This window comes from Tachysurus vachellii, chromosome 18, assembly GCF_030014155.1.
Source record: "Tachysurus vachellii isolate PV-2020 chromosome 18, HZAU_Pvac_v1, whole genome shotgun sequence".
NCBI classification, from domain to species: Eukaryota; Metazoa; Chordata; class Actinopteri; order Siluriformes; family Bagridae; genus Tachysurus; species Tachysurus vachellii.
In genome coordinates, this window is record NC_083477.1 from 22,440,933 (window position 1) to 22,455,362 (window position 14,430).

The window sequence follows — 14,430 nt, forward strand, 5'->3', positions numbered from 1 at the left end:
TGATCTCTCTGTCATGTTTTGCTCCTGAACTTTTTCTCTATACAATTTGGAGAAAGTGGAGACATATATATTCATTAATTTTCTACCGCTTATTCGAACTACCTCGGGTCACAGGGAGCTTGTGCCTATCTCAGGCGTCATCGGGCATCAAGGCAGGATACACCCTGGACGGAGTGCCAACCGATCACAGGGCACACACACACACACACACACACACACACACACACACTCATTCACTCACACAATCACACACTACGGACAATTTTCCAGAGATGCCAATCAACCTACCATGCATGTCTTTGGACTGGGGGAGGAAACCGGAGTACCCGGAGGAAACCCCCGAGGCACGGGGAGAACATGCAAACTCCACACACACAAGGCGGAGGTGGGAATCGAACCCCGACCCTGGAGGTGTGAGGCAAACGTGCTAACCACTAAGCCACCGTGCCCCCAGAGACAGATTTGAATTTGTGAATTAATAGAAATTGTGAATTAATTCTCATGCTACATTTGTCACTGGAATGCCTTGAAAAAGCTTTGTATTTAATAAAAGCTATTGCTCCGATGATGCATGCTCAAATGTACATTAGAAAGATTGCTCCAAACACCACATGCACCATCACATGTGGCACTTCTGGGATTGGTAGTTGTTAGTCATGGAACCATGGAATCCTCATGGCATTCATGAAGCAGACTGATTGTCTTACTTTGGGTCTTACTTACTGTCACAAGGCATCCTTCCAATAAGTTTCCCACAAACTGGGTCTTTTTCAGTGTTTTTTCTGTCACTGTCTCTACAACTACTATCATTTACTATAAAGGATACTGTACTATAAATACCATCATTGTATTTGATGTGTTTAGTGTAGGGGATTAGTAACCCTGTACCTGTGTCCTGAAACCCACTTTCCAGCACAATCGTACTACTCTTACTCTGTACAAGTGTAAGTTGGTTTGCTAACAGGTTTCAGACTCATCACATTTCCTTTACAGCCAGGGTCCTCATGCCATTCTCCCAAACACAGCAGTAATGTTTGATAGCTGTCTAAGGATCACATTACATTTCTTATTTCTCTTATCCTTTACACTTCATCTAATGTGTCCTACAACAGTGATGTAGAAGTAATAGGATAGGTAATTAAAATTATAAAGGTCTTGCTACATAAAATTCTTCATTTACAAAAGACTGGTGAAAAAATACCTTTTAATGCTCAACATTTAGTGATTAGTTCATATGTGGTTTATTAGCTAATAACATTTTGCCCAGTGAAAAATACAATGCAAAGATATCTACATATATTTTATTGTAATTGTAGCATTTTCATCAAATTATTATTATACTGAAGAGCGTATATCAGAGCAAGTCTCAGCATGTTTGTACTTATAGGGCATTAATTAGCCATTTAATTTCTCAGTGTAATTAGGGATAGATAGTTAGGGTAGGTGTAACAATTAAATAAAGTTATGGGGAATGAACATGCAGTAATTTTATATATATATTGTATAAGAGAGAAAAGTATTCTAGCTTTGTTTATGGTTAGGGCCGTGGATGGGGGCATCCCGGAGAGCCAGTCATGGGTCACGGCCAGAGCTCAGGAGATGTCTCAGAAGGCAGGCAGCTGGAGCCCAGAAGGCCAGCCAACAGAGGACATGACTGATAACCGTCCCACATCACAGGTAACATCAATACATACTTAGCACAATCTAGGCACCTTTTTTGTGCTTTTTTATACTCTCATAGAAATAGAAATAAGCACCAAGCAACAAACACCTTGCCAGACAAACATGTATCTTGTGATTATTTAGTGCATCTCAAGCCATGCCTGTATGGGTGAGTGTGTGTAATTGTATGTTTGTATTTTAGGATTGGAAGCAAATAGCAATTTAGCTGCAGGATTTATTAGTATCATCTCATTTTTCCACATTTTCCCATCAGACAATTCTGTGATCACTGCTGCTCTTTGAAAATTACACATACACTCAGTGTTTCTCCTGTTTTACTTCCAGTTTTTCTGTCTGATAGTACAAACTCATTTCATCTTATGTGCTCATCCATTGCTGTCTCAGGAGATGTTTGTACCTCTCTGGTCTTCCAAGTGTCACACTCTCATCCAGCTCTGCTAGCTTTGCTGTGTTTATGAAATAATATCCAAAAATACAATTGCCTATAGCATGTGTACTACTCCTTATTGTCAGCTTATTGGCACCAATCATCTAAATCAGCCAATCGTGTGGCAGCAGCATAAACATGGGCCAGGAGCTTCAGTTAATGAAGAAAATGTCTCTGTGACTTTAACGATGGTATGGTGCCATATGGGCTGTTTTGAGAAACTGCTGCTCTTCTGTTGGGATTTTCACACACAATAGACTTTAGAGTTTACAAAGAATGCTGCAAAATACAAAGGACATTCTGTGAGAGAAGGGTCTGCAGGGTGAAAAACATTGTTGATGAGAAGATTAGAGAAGAATTATCAGACTGTTCTGAGGTGACAGGAAGTCAAATAATCACTAACTATTGTGGTAAGCAGAAAAGCATCTCAACTTTCACTACAGATCAAACTTTGATGTGGATAAGCTACAGTACTAGAAGCCTAAATCATGTGCCACTCCTGCCAGCCCTCAGTGAGTTATACTGGAAAAAGACCAGGTGATTTTTTTCATCTACGTCCATGAGTCCATGATATCCTCAGATTGGAAGTGGAAGCTGATATGCTGTTCTGCTAATGGGTCTTAGGTTAGGGTTAGATATGTTGTGTTTGGTGTGTTGAGTGTTCTTTGATTTATTTCTTCTCGCAATAAGCTTTAAACACTCTGGCCATTTTCTTCTGACCTCTCAACAACAATGCATTTCCAAAAATGTGTAAAAAAGTTTCAGCAGTTTCTGAAATACTCGAACCAGACCTTCTGGTGCTCAGAACCACAGTTTTTATTCATTCTAATATTTGATTTGAACTAACTGTAGCCTTTGGCCTGCATCTACATGATTGTCTGTTCGAAAATTTGCGTTAGTATCCAAACGTACAGGTGTTCCTTATGGTAATTTAGAAGGCCATTAACAATGAACACTGAGGCAGTAAGATGCAGATGAGGTGGGACTGTTCCATCTCACATCTCCTCAGAAAACTGTCATTCTGTCTGCGGGGGTCACGCGTCCTCTCTCACTCTGTTTTCCGCAGACGGTAGAGATGAGAGAGATGGGGCGGGACGGGTTTTCGGACACTGAGCCCTTCCTGCCAATGGAAGGCTACAGCAGGGCAGCTTCCATGCCTCGACTCGCGGCAGAAAACCAAGTGAGCACTTTGTCAAGTCAGCTTCTCGCTTCTGCCTGTCTCTCATTGACGATCCTTTTATCTTTCTTTTCCACTGTCTCTCATTACCTTTTTTCTTTTCATCTCTTTAAAATATGTGAAAGAGTATTTACTGTCAAATTGTATTCAAGCATTCTCTAAAATAAGAAGTCCATATAAGCACATCATGATGCTGTGACAATGCCAGTGCAGCATCATAAAATATAATCCAATCACTGGACCTAAACTTTATACTTTAAATAAAGAATCATTTTATATATTGTATATAACAGCAGTAAAACTGACATTTTTTTTAATGAATTTTGTTACTAAATATTCATTTAAAATAGTAACCCTAAAGTTAAAGCAGATGAGAATCTGTCCTCATGTAGATGACAGTGGGATTAGAAATCATTTCATACATTGCCTTTTTAACTAAGTGAAACACATTTAACGTTTTTTTGCATTTCAGTGGAAGCTATAAAACAGATTCCAAAACAAAAGTTTTTTTGCTCTCTTTGTACAACTCCTTCATTTCATTCAGCAGCATTATCATGAAAGCCATGTGCCACAGTGACTGTCGTGTTGTTCACACACACACACACACACCTGTATGTGGAAAAGTAAATTTTGTACACTGTATCTGTAGTAGTTCAATGTAAACATAGATTCTTTGTCCTGTACCATGTTCCGTTTTATTGTGTTGATGTGATCATAGTCTCTAACACTGCTTCTGGCCCTTGGTTTGTGTGTATGTGTTACTGTGGTAAATGTCTCTCCCTTTTACAACTGCTTCTGTTTCTAACTCATGTCTCTCTCTCTCTCTCTCTCACTCTCTATCTCTGCCACGTTCACTCCATTTTCTTTAACCTTCACTTTATCCTTTACTGTAACCCTCTACTGTATTTCAACATCTCTCTGTCTTTGTCCTGGTGATTGTGTGTGTGTGCGCGTGCGTGTGTGTGTGTGATACCATCTGGGTGCTGCCGATGTGGCTCTGTGTGTTAATGGCTTTAGCAGCAGCCAAGGAGGAGAGGAAGGCATCGAGGGAATAACCTCAGTGTATGTTTTCTAATGTTCTCTTTGTCTATCTAATGCTTCCTCTCTTCCTCCAGTATGAAAATGGCTATTAATTATTATTTATTTACTTTAAATGGGACAAAGTGCCAGATTTTATGTAAAATAAGACTTATTTTCAATTTTTGCTTTCATCTTCCATATATCAGCTGTTTGAGATCACGCCTGTATGATCCTGTCTGTCTGTCTGCCTTTCTGTCGCTCTTTATCTTTGCCTGTCTGTGGCTGTCCAGCATGTGCTTAGAATCAGTTACATAATAAAACACAATATTTATTGTGCCCAGTATTATCTAACAATGCATTGTAAAATATCAAACCTTTAACACTAACTTTCTAAATGAGTTCTACCTTGAAATTATTCCAAATTATTTATAAATTATTTATAAAACTGTCCTATTTGCAAGGAGGCATTAGGGCACATTTAAATGTGATATCTGTCACTTCTGTCAGTTTTCTTTTGAAGTTTCTTTTGGTTTTTACTTTTAGAAGCACACATGTAAAAACTGTACTAAAGAACTAGCCGCCCTCCCTAATTTAAAAAAAAGGTAATGCAACATTCAGAAACCAGCTGAAAACAGGCGAAATGGGAAATCTGTAATTCAGTAACATCTGTGTTTGGAACTAACTGTAATTCTTCTGGCTTAACAGAAACTTGTGCGAGATTGTGGGAGTTTGTCTGAGTGCTGAAGATTCCTTATGGACAGAAATAAAGTGTTTATGTAAAATTTACATTTGATTAAACAAACAAGGACAATTATTCATTTAAAATGGGGTTCCTTGGGGTTTATTTTTTATATGAATGTAGATTATTTTACTAATTATGAGCTATGATGGTACACAACATGTACAGCTGTGTACCTTCACAAATCTGTGTGCTAAATTAAAGAGCACACATGGCAGGCAAGCTATTCTGGTTTAAAATGGTCTTATCAGGGATTTCTTTTATATTTTTAATTGCAGAAGCATGGCTTGATCCTTCTCTTTTCTACTGTTTTATTGTTCAGCTGTGGATCTTTTTGCCCTTAGAACATCTTGTTGACTGCATGATGAATGCGGGGCTGCCATTTGTTTATCTTGCTTGTGTATTGTGTGTTTAGTCACATACTGTACAGTTACCTGCAGACTAGGCTTGTATGTACACACAAACAGAGGCACATAAAAGCAAACACTTTTTAGACAGTATAGATTTGAATCTCCCAACTTCACTTGACTAATTTCTCATAAAACATCTCTCTGTATTTTGTCATCTTTCTTCCTGCTGTCTTCACAGACTATAACAGATAACAGCCCTATGAAGCGATCAGCCTCGTCACTTGGCCATGGCCGTTTGGGAAGGGGACCACGGGCTGATGATTATGCAGTGGACCGAGTGATGCCAGAGGAAGGACCAAGGCATGGACATCGCCGCCGAGATCGCAGCCACCGAGCCTCTGAGCGATCGCTCAGCCGCTACACTGATGCTGACACAGGTGAGACATACAGGACTGTTGGGGATTGTAGAGGTAGTGATGATGATTATGAGGATGATGATGATGATGATTATAAATAGATTCTTAGCCATTAAATGGGGTGTTGTATGGTTCAATGGTAGCTTAAAAGGAATTGACCAGGAAGTGTTTTGGGGGATCATCAAGAGAATAATTATTAGGAAGAGTGCATTTACCCACTTTGTTATGGCCACTTTTCCATTTGTAACTTGATTAAATAATTAGGCAACTGCTCAAATACTTTTGAAAACTATTGGATGGTTACAATAACCACAATTTTTGGTTTCTTGAGGAAAAAATGAGATTATGAGATAGTGTAGTTTTGAAATTGAATTCACAAGAAGTCTAGAACATTTTCTAGATTATGGTTATTGTCTAAAACATCTGAACAGAGGGTTCACAGTTGATCTTGAGTTGAGGGTTTACTATACTAACACTGGTTAGGGTAAGGGTTAGGCTCCCATGTTCTCAAAACAGCCTCAATTCTTTGTAGCATGGTTTCCAGAAGATTCAAAATAAAATAAAATAAAAGATTCTGGTTCATGTTAAGAAGCAGGATAGTTATCATCATGATAACAGGTGTGGCATATCAAGATGCTGATTAGACAGCATGATTATTGCATGGGTGTGCCTTAGGCTGGCCAAAATAAAAGGCCACTCTAAAATGTGCAGTTTTACTGTTGAAAACCAGTCAGTATCTGGTGTGACCACCATTTGCCTCACGCGGTGTAATACATCTCCTTCGCATTGAGTTGATCATGTTGTTGATTGTGGCCTGTGGAAGGTTGGTCCACTCCTCTTCAATGGCTGTGTGAAGTTGCTGGATATTGGCAGGAACTCTAACACGCTGTCGTTATACACGGGGATCCAGAGCATCCCAAACATGCTCAATGGGTGACCTGTCCGGTGAGTATGCTGGCCATGCAAGAACTGGGATGTTTTCAGATTCCAGAAATTGTGTACAGGTCCTTGCAACATGGGCCCGTGCATTAGGAGGCTGCAACAGGAGGTGATGGTCGTGGATGAATGGCAGGCAAAACAATGGGCCTCAGGATCTCATCACAGTATCTCTGTGCATGCTAGGTGCCATAAATAAAATGCACCTGTGTTCGTTGTCCATAACATAGGCCTGCCCATACCATAACCCCACCGCCACCATGGGCCACTCGATCCACAACGTTGACATCAGCAAACCGCTCACCCACATGTCTGCCATCTGCCCAGTACAGTGAAAACCACCATCAAATGTGAGCATTTGCCCACTCAAGTCGGCAAGGACGACGAGCTGCAGTCAGGTCTAGGCCCTGATGCAGATGAGCTGCCCTGAGACGGTTTCTGACAGTTTGTGCAGAAATTCTTTGGTTATGCAAACCGATTGTTGCAGCAGCTGTCTGGGTGGCTGGTCTCAGACGATCTTGGAGGTGAAGATGCTGGATGTGGAGGTCCTGGTCTGGTGTGGTTACACGTGGTCTGTGGTCTGTGTTCCAAATTCTCTGAAATGCTTTTGGAGATGGCTTATGGTAGAGAAATGAACATTTAATTCACGGGCAACAGCTCTGGTAGACATTCCTGCAGTCAGCACGCTCCCTCAAAACGTGCGACATCTGTAGCATTGTGCTGTGTGATTTAAAAACTGCACCCTTTAGAGTGGCCTTTTATTGTGACCAGCCTAAAGCCCACCTGTGCAATAATCATGCTGTTTAATCAGCATTCTGTATAACCTCATACCCTTATTTATTACGCTGCCAATTGTAAATAAGCTATCTATGCACTTCTGGTTAGATGCTAACTGCATTTCATTGGCTCTGTACATGTACCTTGCACAATGACAATAAAGTTGAATCTAATCTAATCTAATATTGATATGCCACACCTGTGTGGTGGATGGATTATCTTGGCAAAGGAGAAGTGCTCACTAACATTGATTTAGACTGATTTGTAACAGTATTTGAGAGAAATAGGCCTGTTGTGTACATAGAAAAAGTCTTTGAGTTCAGCTCATGAAAAATGGGGAAAAAACAAATGAGTTGCATTTATAATTTTGTTCAGTGTATATTTCTAATGACTTAAAATTAAAAGAATTTAATTAATTCAATTCAATTTAACAGCAATTCTTTCCTCTCGACTGTAACTTCTGGTGTGATTATTTGGGATGTTAATCTACATAGACATTTACTGTAGCAAAGCCTTTAAACAAAGTTCTAGTATTAATAGAATTAAGTTATATAATTAATTAATATTTTATTTCAATGCTGAAACTGCCTCCATGGTAATGTTGTAGGTCTTGGCACAGATCTGAGCACCACCACACAGTCGGGTGACATGCCTCCTAAAGAAAAAGATCGCGAACGTGGCCGTGCCAAAGAGCGGCGACACCATCACCACCACCACCACCACCACCACCACAGCTCGGTGGAGAAGGAGCACTACACACCTGAGAGAGAGCGAGGAGACTATGGGCACCGGCAACGACGCTGGTCCCGGTCACCCAGTGAGGGTCGAGAGTGCCTCACTCACCGACAGGTGGGCTTGCATGCAAATCACATGCTTATCTTGCTCCACAGTGAATCCATCGATACTGATGGATTTGGAAGCTCCCTTTGCACTGTGTTTTTTCTAATGTCCACTGGAACACGTGTATGTATGTAGCAGAGATTTGTCAGATTGTGCCATGGATGAAAAACCTTATTGCCAGACTTAGTCTGTAGGGAAGTCGACATGATGTCTAGTTCTAGTTCTTTTTCACCGTTCCAATGGAATTCAACTCCTCTTCATTTGTTTTTTCCTGTTTTGGTCTCTTTTTTGTCTTTGTCCTCCATGTAACATGTTGCTTCTTAACATTGGATTGTTTCTTTATTTTCATCGTTTTGCATTTGCCCACACCACTGTCCTGCTTCTCTGTGTGTTCTTTTACTTTTTCACGACTGTACTTTTTCCCTCCTTACTGTTGTTGTGTTGTTGTCTTCTCTTTCCCTCTCTCTCCCTCTCTCTCTTTCTCTCTCGTTTTGTGGATAAATTTTGTCGTTCTTTTTTGTTTTATTTGCCTTGTCCCATTTTCATGTAGGGCAGTAGTTCGGTGAGCGGCAGCCCCGTGCCCTCAACATCTGGGACAAGTACACCTCGGCGAGGTCGACGCCAGCTGCCCCAGACACCTGCCACCCCACGCCCACATGTCACCTACTCACCTGTGGTCCGTAAACCAGTTGGTACACCGCCTTCAGGTCCACAGAGCCGCCTACCCACCCCAACCCAGAGGCGTTTCTCTCCACCTGTGCCTGATCCATCTGTACCCTCTCATCATGGCTCTGGCCGTCGTCCCCGCTGGGGCCCAGGCTCTTCTGATGGCGCTCCTGGTGATGGCTTTTCTGATTTTGAACGAGTGAACCACGGGTGTGAGCCACCCGCCTACGAGCCAAACCCAGGACAGGGCAACCCGCACCCACATAACCCACCACCGCACCCACGTTCACCTAGGACTGCTCGACCCCCTGGTGCTCGTCGCATGCCTAATGGGTACCGTTCCTCCTCACCCTCACCACAGCAACATGCACCCCCTCACAGCGCATCTCACAAGCCTCCGCATCCCAGAGGGCCCAGGAAAGGGCTGCATGAACCCTACAGTGAAACAGATGAGGATGACTGGTGCTAGCCTCTGGGAGAGGGGAGGGAGGGAGCAAGGACACAAGAAAGAAAGGAAGAGATCACACTGTAAGTTGTTGGAATAAGACACAATCAGAGACTAGATATTTAGACATGGGAGGCGGGTTTTCCTTGGAATCTGGAATCCTCTGAGAAAATGGAATGACAAAGGGTTAGATTAAATTAATTTGGGAACAGCACAGAAAAGAGACTTCAGAAATTAGTCGAGAGAGGCAGATCCCTGACTCTCCTTGCTCTAGGGCTAACACCAGGAATTGTGTTGGTGCTAGTGATGGGCAGAAGTGATGGGGTTGGAGAGGACAAATGTTAGGGTTAGAGAACATGACAGCGTTTGCTTTTGTAGGACCCATCAACAGGCAAGGGTCACTTGTGTAAGTGTGCATGTTTCAGAAAAGCACAGCAGAAGTGTGCTGGGAGGCTCAGGGGAAAATTGAGGCATGCTTCCCTTCTTTTTATTATGTTTTTCTTTTCTTTTTCTCTACTGCCTGCTTTTCCTGCACAGGACTGGATGATTTAGGAAAGATGAAGTGGGTTGGGGTGGGGGATAAGAAAATCTGAAAAATAATAACTCTTTGTAAAGGAAAAGAAAATTCAAGATTGCTCCTTTTGGCAAGAGGAATTTCTGCATTTCTGAAACTGTTGTGTATCTTCTGCAGACAAAATGACAAATGGCACAATTGTGGTGAATAGACCTCAGAAAAGGTGACAAGTTCACAATCTGAACATGGAGATTGACCAATGGCTTTACTCAACTTGACTGGAGCACCATCTATTGCAAAAATCGACCCACATGTTGGGTAATATTGATGAGTTTTATCATCTGTGTTTACTGTTAATAATAATTTCCGTGAGGGTGAGGAGGCCTCTGGCCCTGTGTGTGTTTGCAACTGTGTGCGTGCGGGTGTGCGTGTGTGTGTGCGTGCACGTGTGTATGTGTGCGCACGCATGTGTGCGCGTGCGTGTGTACATGTGTGTGTGTGTGTGCGTGCATCTAAGAGAGAGGGTGGGTTTTGCTTAAATGATAGGTTTGGGCTGGGGCACACACACACTGACTGTATTTGGGAATCCAGGCCCTCATAGCTCCTGACCTTTAAAACTTGAGAGAGAAGAAACACAAATGAAAAGAGGAGATGGAAAAAATGAACCAGTCTTCACTCTTCCTTCTTCTATTGCTTCTCCTCCTTCTTCTGCTTCTTGTTAGAGACATTGAAGCTTGATTCTTCTGTTGCACTGCAAATCTTTGTTTGAACTCCTAGAATAAAAAAAAACCCTTGCATGATTGAAACAACAACAAAAAATTAACAAAGAAAATTTTGAATGAATTGGGGTGGGGTGAATATTCTTGGTCTTTCATTATGTCTGTAAAGTTCTCTCTCCTGTCCCTGGCCTCCACCCTTCACTCCTATCTGAAATTGTCCCTCACACTTTTAGGGATGGCACAAAGGGAACAAGAGTCCAGCTCTCTCCAATTTTAATATGTTGCTTTCTTTTTATAGTAAAGTAGGACAGAATCCTACTAAAACTTTTGTAACATACTTATTTCCACATGGACAGTGTTGCTATGATTAAGATAAAAACCCAAGATTGATAGATTATTACTGAATCAACAGAACAGCTATTTTAGAGCTAAAAATCATCTTGTAACATTATTTGCATTTACTTCACAAATTAATAATTTGCTCATTTGCCCCGAAATGTAAACACACACACACACACACAGTGTTTATTCACATGGACTCTTTTCCCCTTACTCTAGTCTTCCAGGGTGTGATGGAGTGAGAAGGGAGTGGAGGAGGTGAAAAGAGAGAGAACCTCTTCATCTTTCTAGTAGATTTGTTATTGATGAGGAAGAGGAGACCCCCAGAAGATAAGATGATGATGATTATGATGACTTTGATTTTGTTTTGGATTCAGCTGTGCTCTTTGTATTGCCATATCTGTTTTGGTGTGGTTCTGTTCATGTGGTATGTGGAGCTCTGTAGCAGTGATGCTTCCTGGGCCATGGTTGTCTCACCTTTGACCTCTAGCTAACCTAGTCTTCATTGGTATTTATCATGCACACACGTTCTTTATTCATCAAAAGTAAAAACACAATGTCTTAGATGTAAAAACTCCTATTTTCATAGAATGTCAAATTATTAGGTATAAATACATGTATATTGTGAATTAATACAGCTGTACATAAATAATATTTAAATAACCTAGCTCAAATCTACATGAATATTATTTTTTATGATTACAATTTTATTATTAGGTCAATAAAGCTGATTAAAGCAGAGAACATGTTAATGGTCGTATATGTAAAGAGACTAAAAGAATAGAAAAGCCCTGATGTGTTGAGTTCAGGATTAATGTTTGCCCTTTTTGCATACACAAAATCAGTTTTTCAAAATAGATTTACTGTCCAGTTTTAGAGTATGTCCATTTGGAATGCTATGTGTAAAATAATGTTATGTGGCTGTATGTTTGAGAAAGGGACAGAGCTCCACTACCTCCAGCAGACCAGTAGATGGCACTGTGCTTCACAGTATAGACCTGACTCATTGTTACACTTTTTGTGTTTCTTATTTATGTCGATGCTCTGTACATGTGGATTTGCTATTTATGTGGTGCACCATTCTGTGTTCAGGACATGTCACCCAGTCAATCAGATGGCACAGGAACACAGAAACACAAATCAAACTGCATGGGTTGAAACAATGACCGGGCCTTTTCTGCCAAAACCTGTCTCTTGTGTCCCACTGATCTTTGTGTCCCTGCAGCCCAAATGTAACTAGTCTCCCAGTTACATTTAAACTCCTGCATTTAGTTGTAAAATCCACTGCCAAAATCATTCTGAAGCACACAGGCATCATTATATATGTAGCATTTAATACTAACATGCATAGCACATTGTTGGTGTGTGTGTGTGAGAGAGGGAGAGAGAAAGAGAGAGCAAGTGATAAACTTAAGCCTTTATTTTTACACAAAGCTTCTAGATAGTAAAATAGTGTTGAATGTACAGCAAAAGGCTCCCACTGCTTCTTGATCATTAGCTTGTGTGATTGAGAATATAACTGAATAATTAATATTAAATCAGTTTATATAAGAAACACAGTGCATCTAATAATACAAAAGACCTGATGGTTTAATAGACTAATAAAAATTCAAATTATTAAATAGGTCACAACACTTTGGTAGTTTAAAGGTTTCTCTGTATAATGTCATTCGAAAGCCACAATTAAACTTAAACACACAACAAAATTTACAAAATTTTTAATTCACAACCAGTGAAGAATTATTGAGAACATGCTGTGCAGCAACCCTAAAGTCAAGAACAGTGATTTTAAAAAGGTCACTTTCAATTATTTAATGTTTTGTCTTTTTTCATTTGCTTTTAAAAAATAAAAAAGCGGTATTGTTAGGATTTAAATTGCAATTCACACAATACAGTTCTTGGTTTCATTTCAGTGATTCACACATTGAACTTTAGTTAGTTCATACATTATGTATTTAAAATTATCCAATAATTAAAACATAAATAAATTATTATATTACTAATATATTGTATATATGAAGGAAGCTTAAATAATTTCTAACAAATATATATAAAGCAATTTAAAATGATATAACCAACCTTTAATTATGGGGCTAATGTACATCATAATATACAAAAGCAAGTGGGAGCCAGAAATACAGGAATTCTTTTTGTGTGCGTGTGTGTGTGTTTGTCTGTCTGCCTGTGTGTATGTGTGTGTGTGTGTGTGTGTGACATTTCTCTCACAAAACCAAACCATAACCAGCAGAATAAAAAAAAAAAAAAGAGACAAAATCCCCCCAATAATTCAGAACAAAAAGTGAAGGTATTTAATTCAAGAACTGCATGTGCTATGTGCATGCCATACCGTGGAACTTCATCTTCAGGAATAAAAAATAAGTATAGTATTATTGAAAAATGACTATAGAGAAATGTTTTTAAAAGCATCATGTTCCTTTTCTTTCTATTTTTAAAACAAAATTAAAAAATGACAAAAAAAAAAAAATCTAAAGAGATAAATGACTTTGCAAATTTAAATTGATATATTTATTCTTCTTGTTTTTCAACTTGGAGGTGAGACATTTCAAAAATATGTTCAGGACACACTATAACTTCTGTCATAAAAAAAGAAATAAAAGCAAATGTGGACAAATCCTCTGTTAATTTGCATAAGGATCTATATTTTACATCATCCTGTTGACTATATCTTTGCATAGGCTTCATAAGATTTTTTTTATGAAAAAGCGGCTGAAAGGATGAGGGAAGGAATGACAGATTATGTATGACTTGTTTATGCATGTTAAAACTTATTTTGCTCTTACAGTTAAATGCTCTGAGTTACATTTACCTGAACTATAAAATAGCATCAGCTCTGGAACATCATGTTTTACAGGTGTCTTACTTACCCTAATATTTTTTTTTTTCAAAGCAATTTTAGCCAATTGTCTATTAAGGTTTATTGTAAGAATCCCAAATTGTTAAATTTGTGTGGAGAAAAAACAAACCTAAAATGTCAGCAGTTAAAGCCTTGGGTTAGGGTTATTTGATCTAACCTCAGTACCATGTATAACCCCAATATACTGATAATCGCTAGCATGATAAATATGAGTTAGATATTTATGTATTTAATATTTATTTATAAACTACATGCATAAATTGTAATTTAGTTCATATTGGCTGTAACCTTCACTTTATATAATGCAACATTCTGATTGGTATTTGCTTCAGCTTGAATTTTCTGCTGAAGTTAGATCAGGTTGACTGACACCTTCCTGCTAATTCTCATCTAAAATATAGTAGAAGAGCAAACCAATGAATCAAATTTCATTCAAATTACAAACACAAGGCTTTCTGTCTTCACTGTAGTGAATTCTGAAAGCTGTTGGTTGATATAATAACAGTT

At 39.4% G+C, this 14,430-nt stretch overlaps 1 protein-coding gene across 12 annotated transcripts in view; it reads left to right on the forward strand.

Moving 5' to 3' along the window:
* The window catches only part of cacna1aa (calcium channel, voltage-dependent, P/Q type, alpha 1A subunit, a), a 68,425-nt gene extending 54,655 nt beyond the window's left edge, over positions 1–13,770 (forward strand). For 7 of the 12 annotated variants that reach the window (XM_060891832.1, XM_060891827.1, XM_060891822.1 and 4 more), the window contains exons 43-48: positions 1,542–1,677; positions 3,177–3,290; positions 4,305–4,349; positions 5,635–5,833; positions 8,133–8,374; positions 8,916–13,770. In XM_060891832.1, coding sequence (XP_060747815.1) covers positions 1,542–1,677; positions 3,177–3,290; positions 4,305–4,349; positions 5,635–5,833; positions 8,133–8,374; positions 8,916–9,500 — 1,321 coding nt within the window. In that variant the 3' untranslated portion in view covers positions 9,501–13,770. The remainder of the gene's footprint in view (positions 1–1,541; positions 1,678–3,176; positions 3,291–4,304; positions 4,350–5,634; positions 5,834–8,132; positions 8,375–8,915) is intronic. The other 5 variants (XM_060891833.1, XM_060891828.1, XM_060891829.1 and 2 more) reach the window with 3 other exon arrangements.
* The last annotated feature ends 660 nt before the right edge of the window (positions 13,771–14,430 follow it).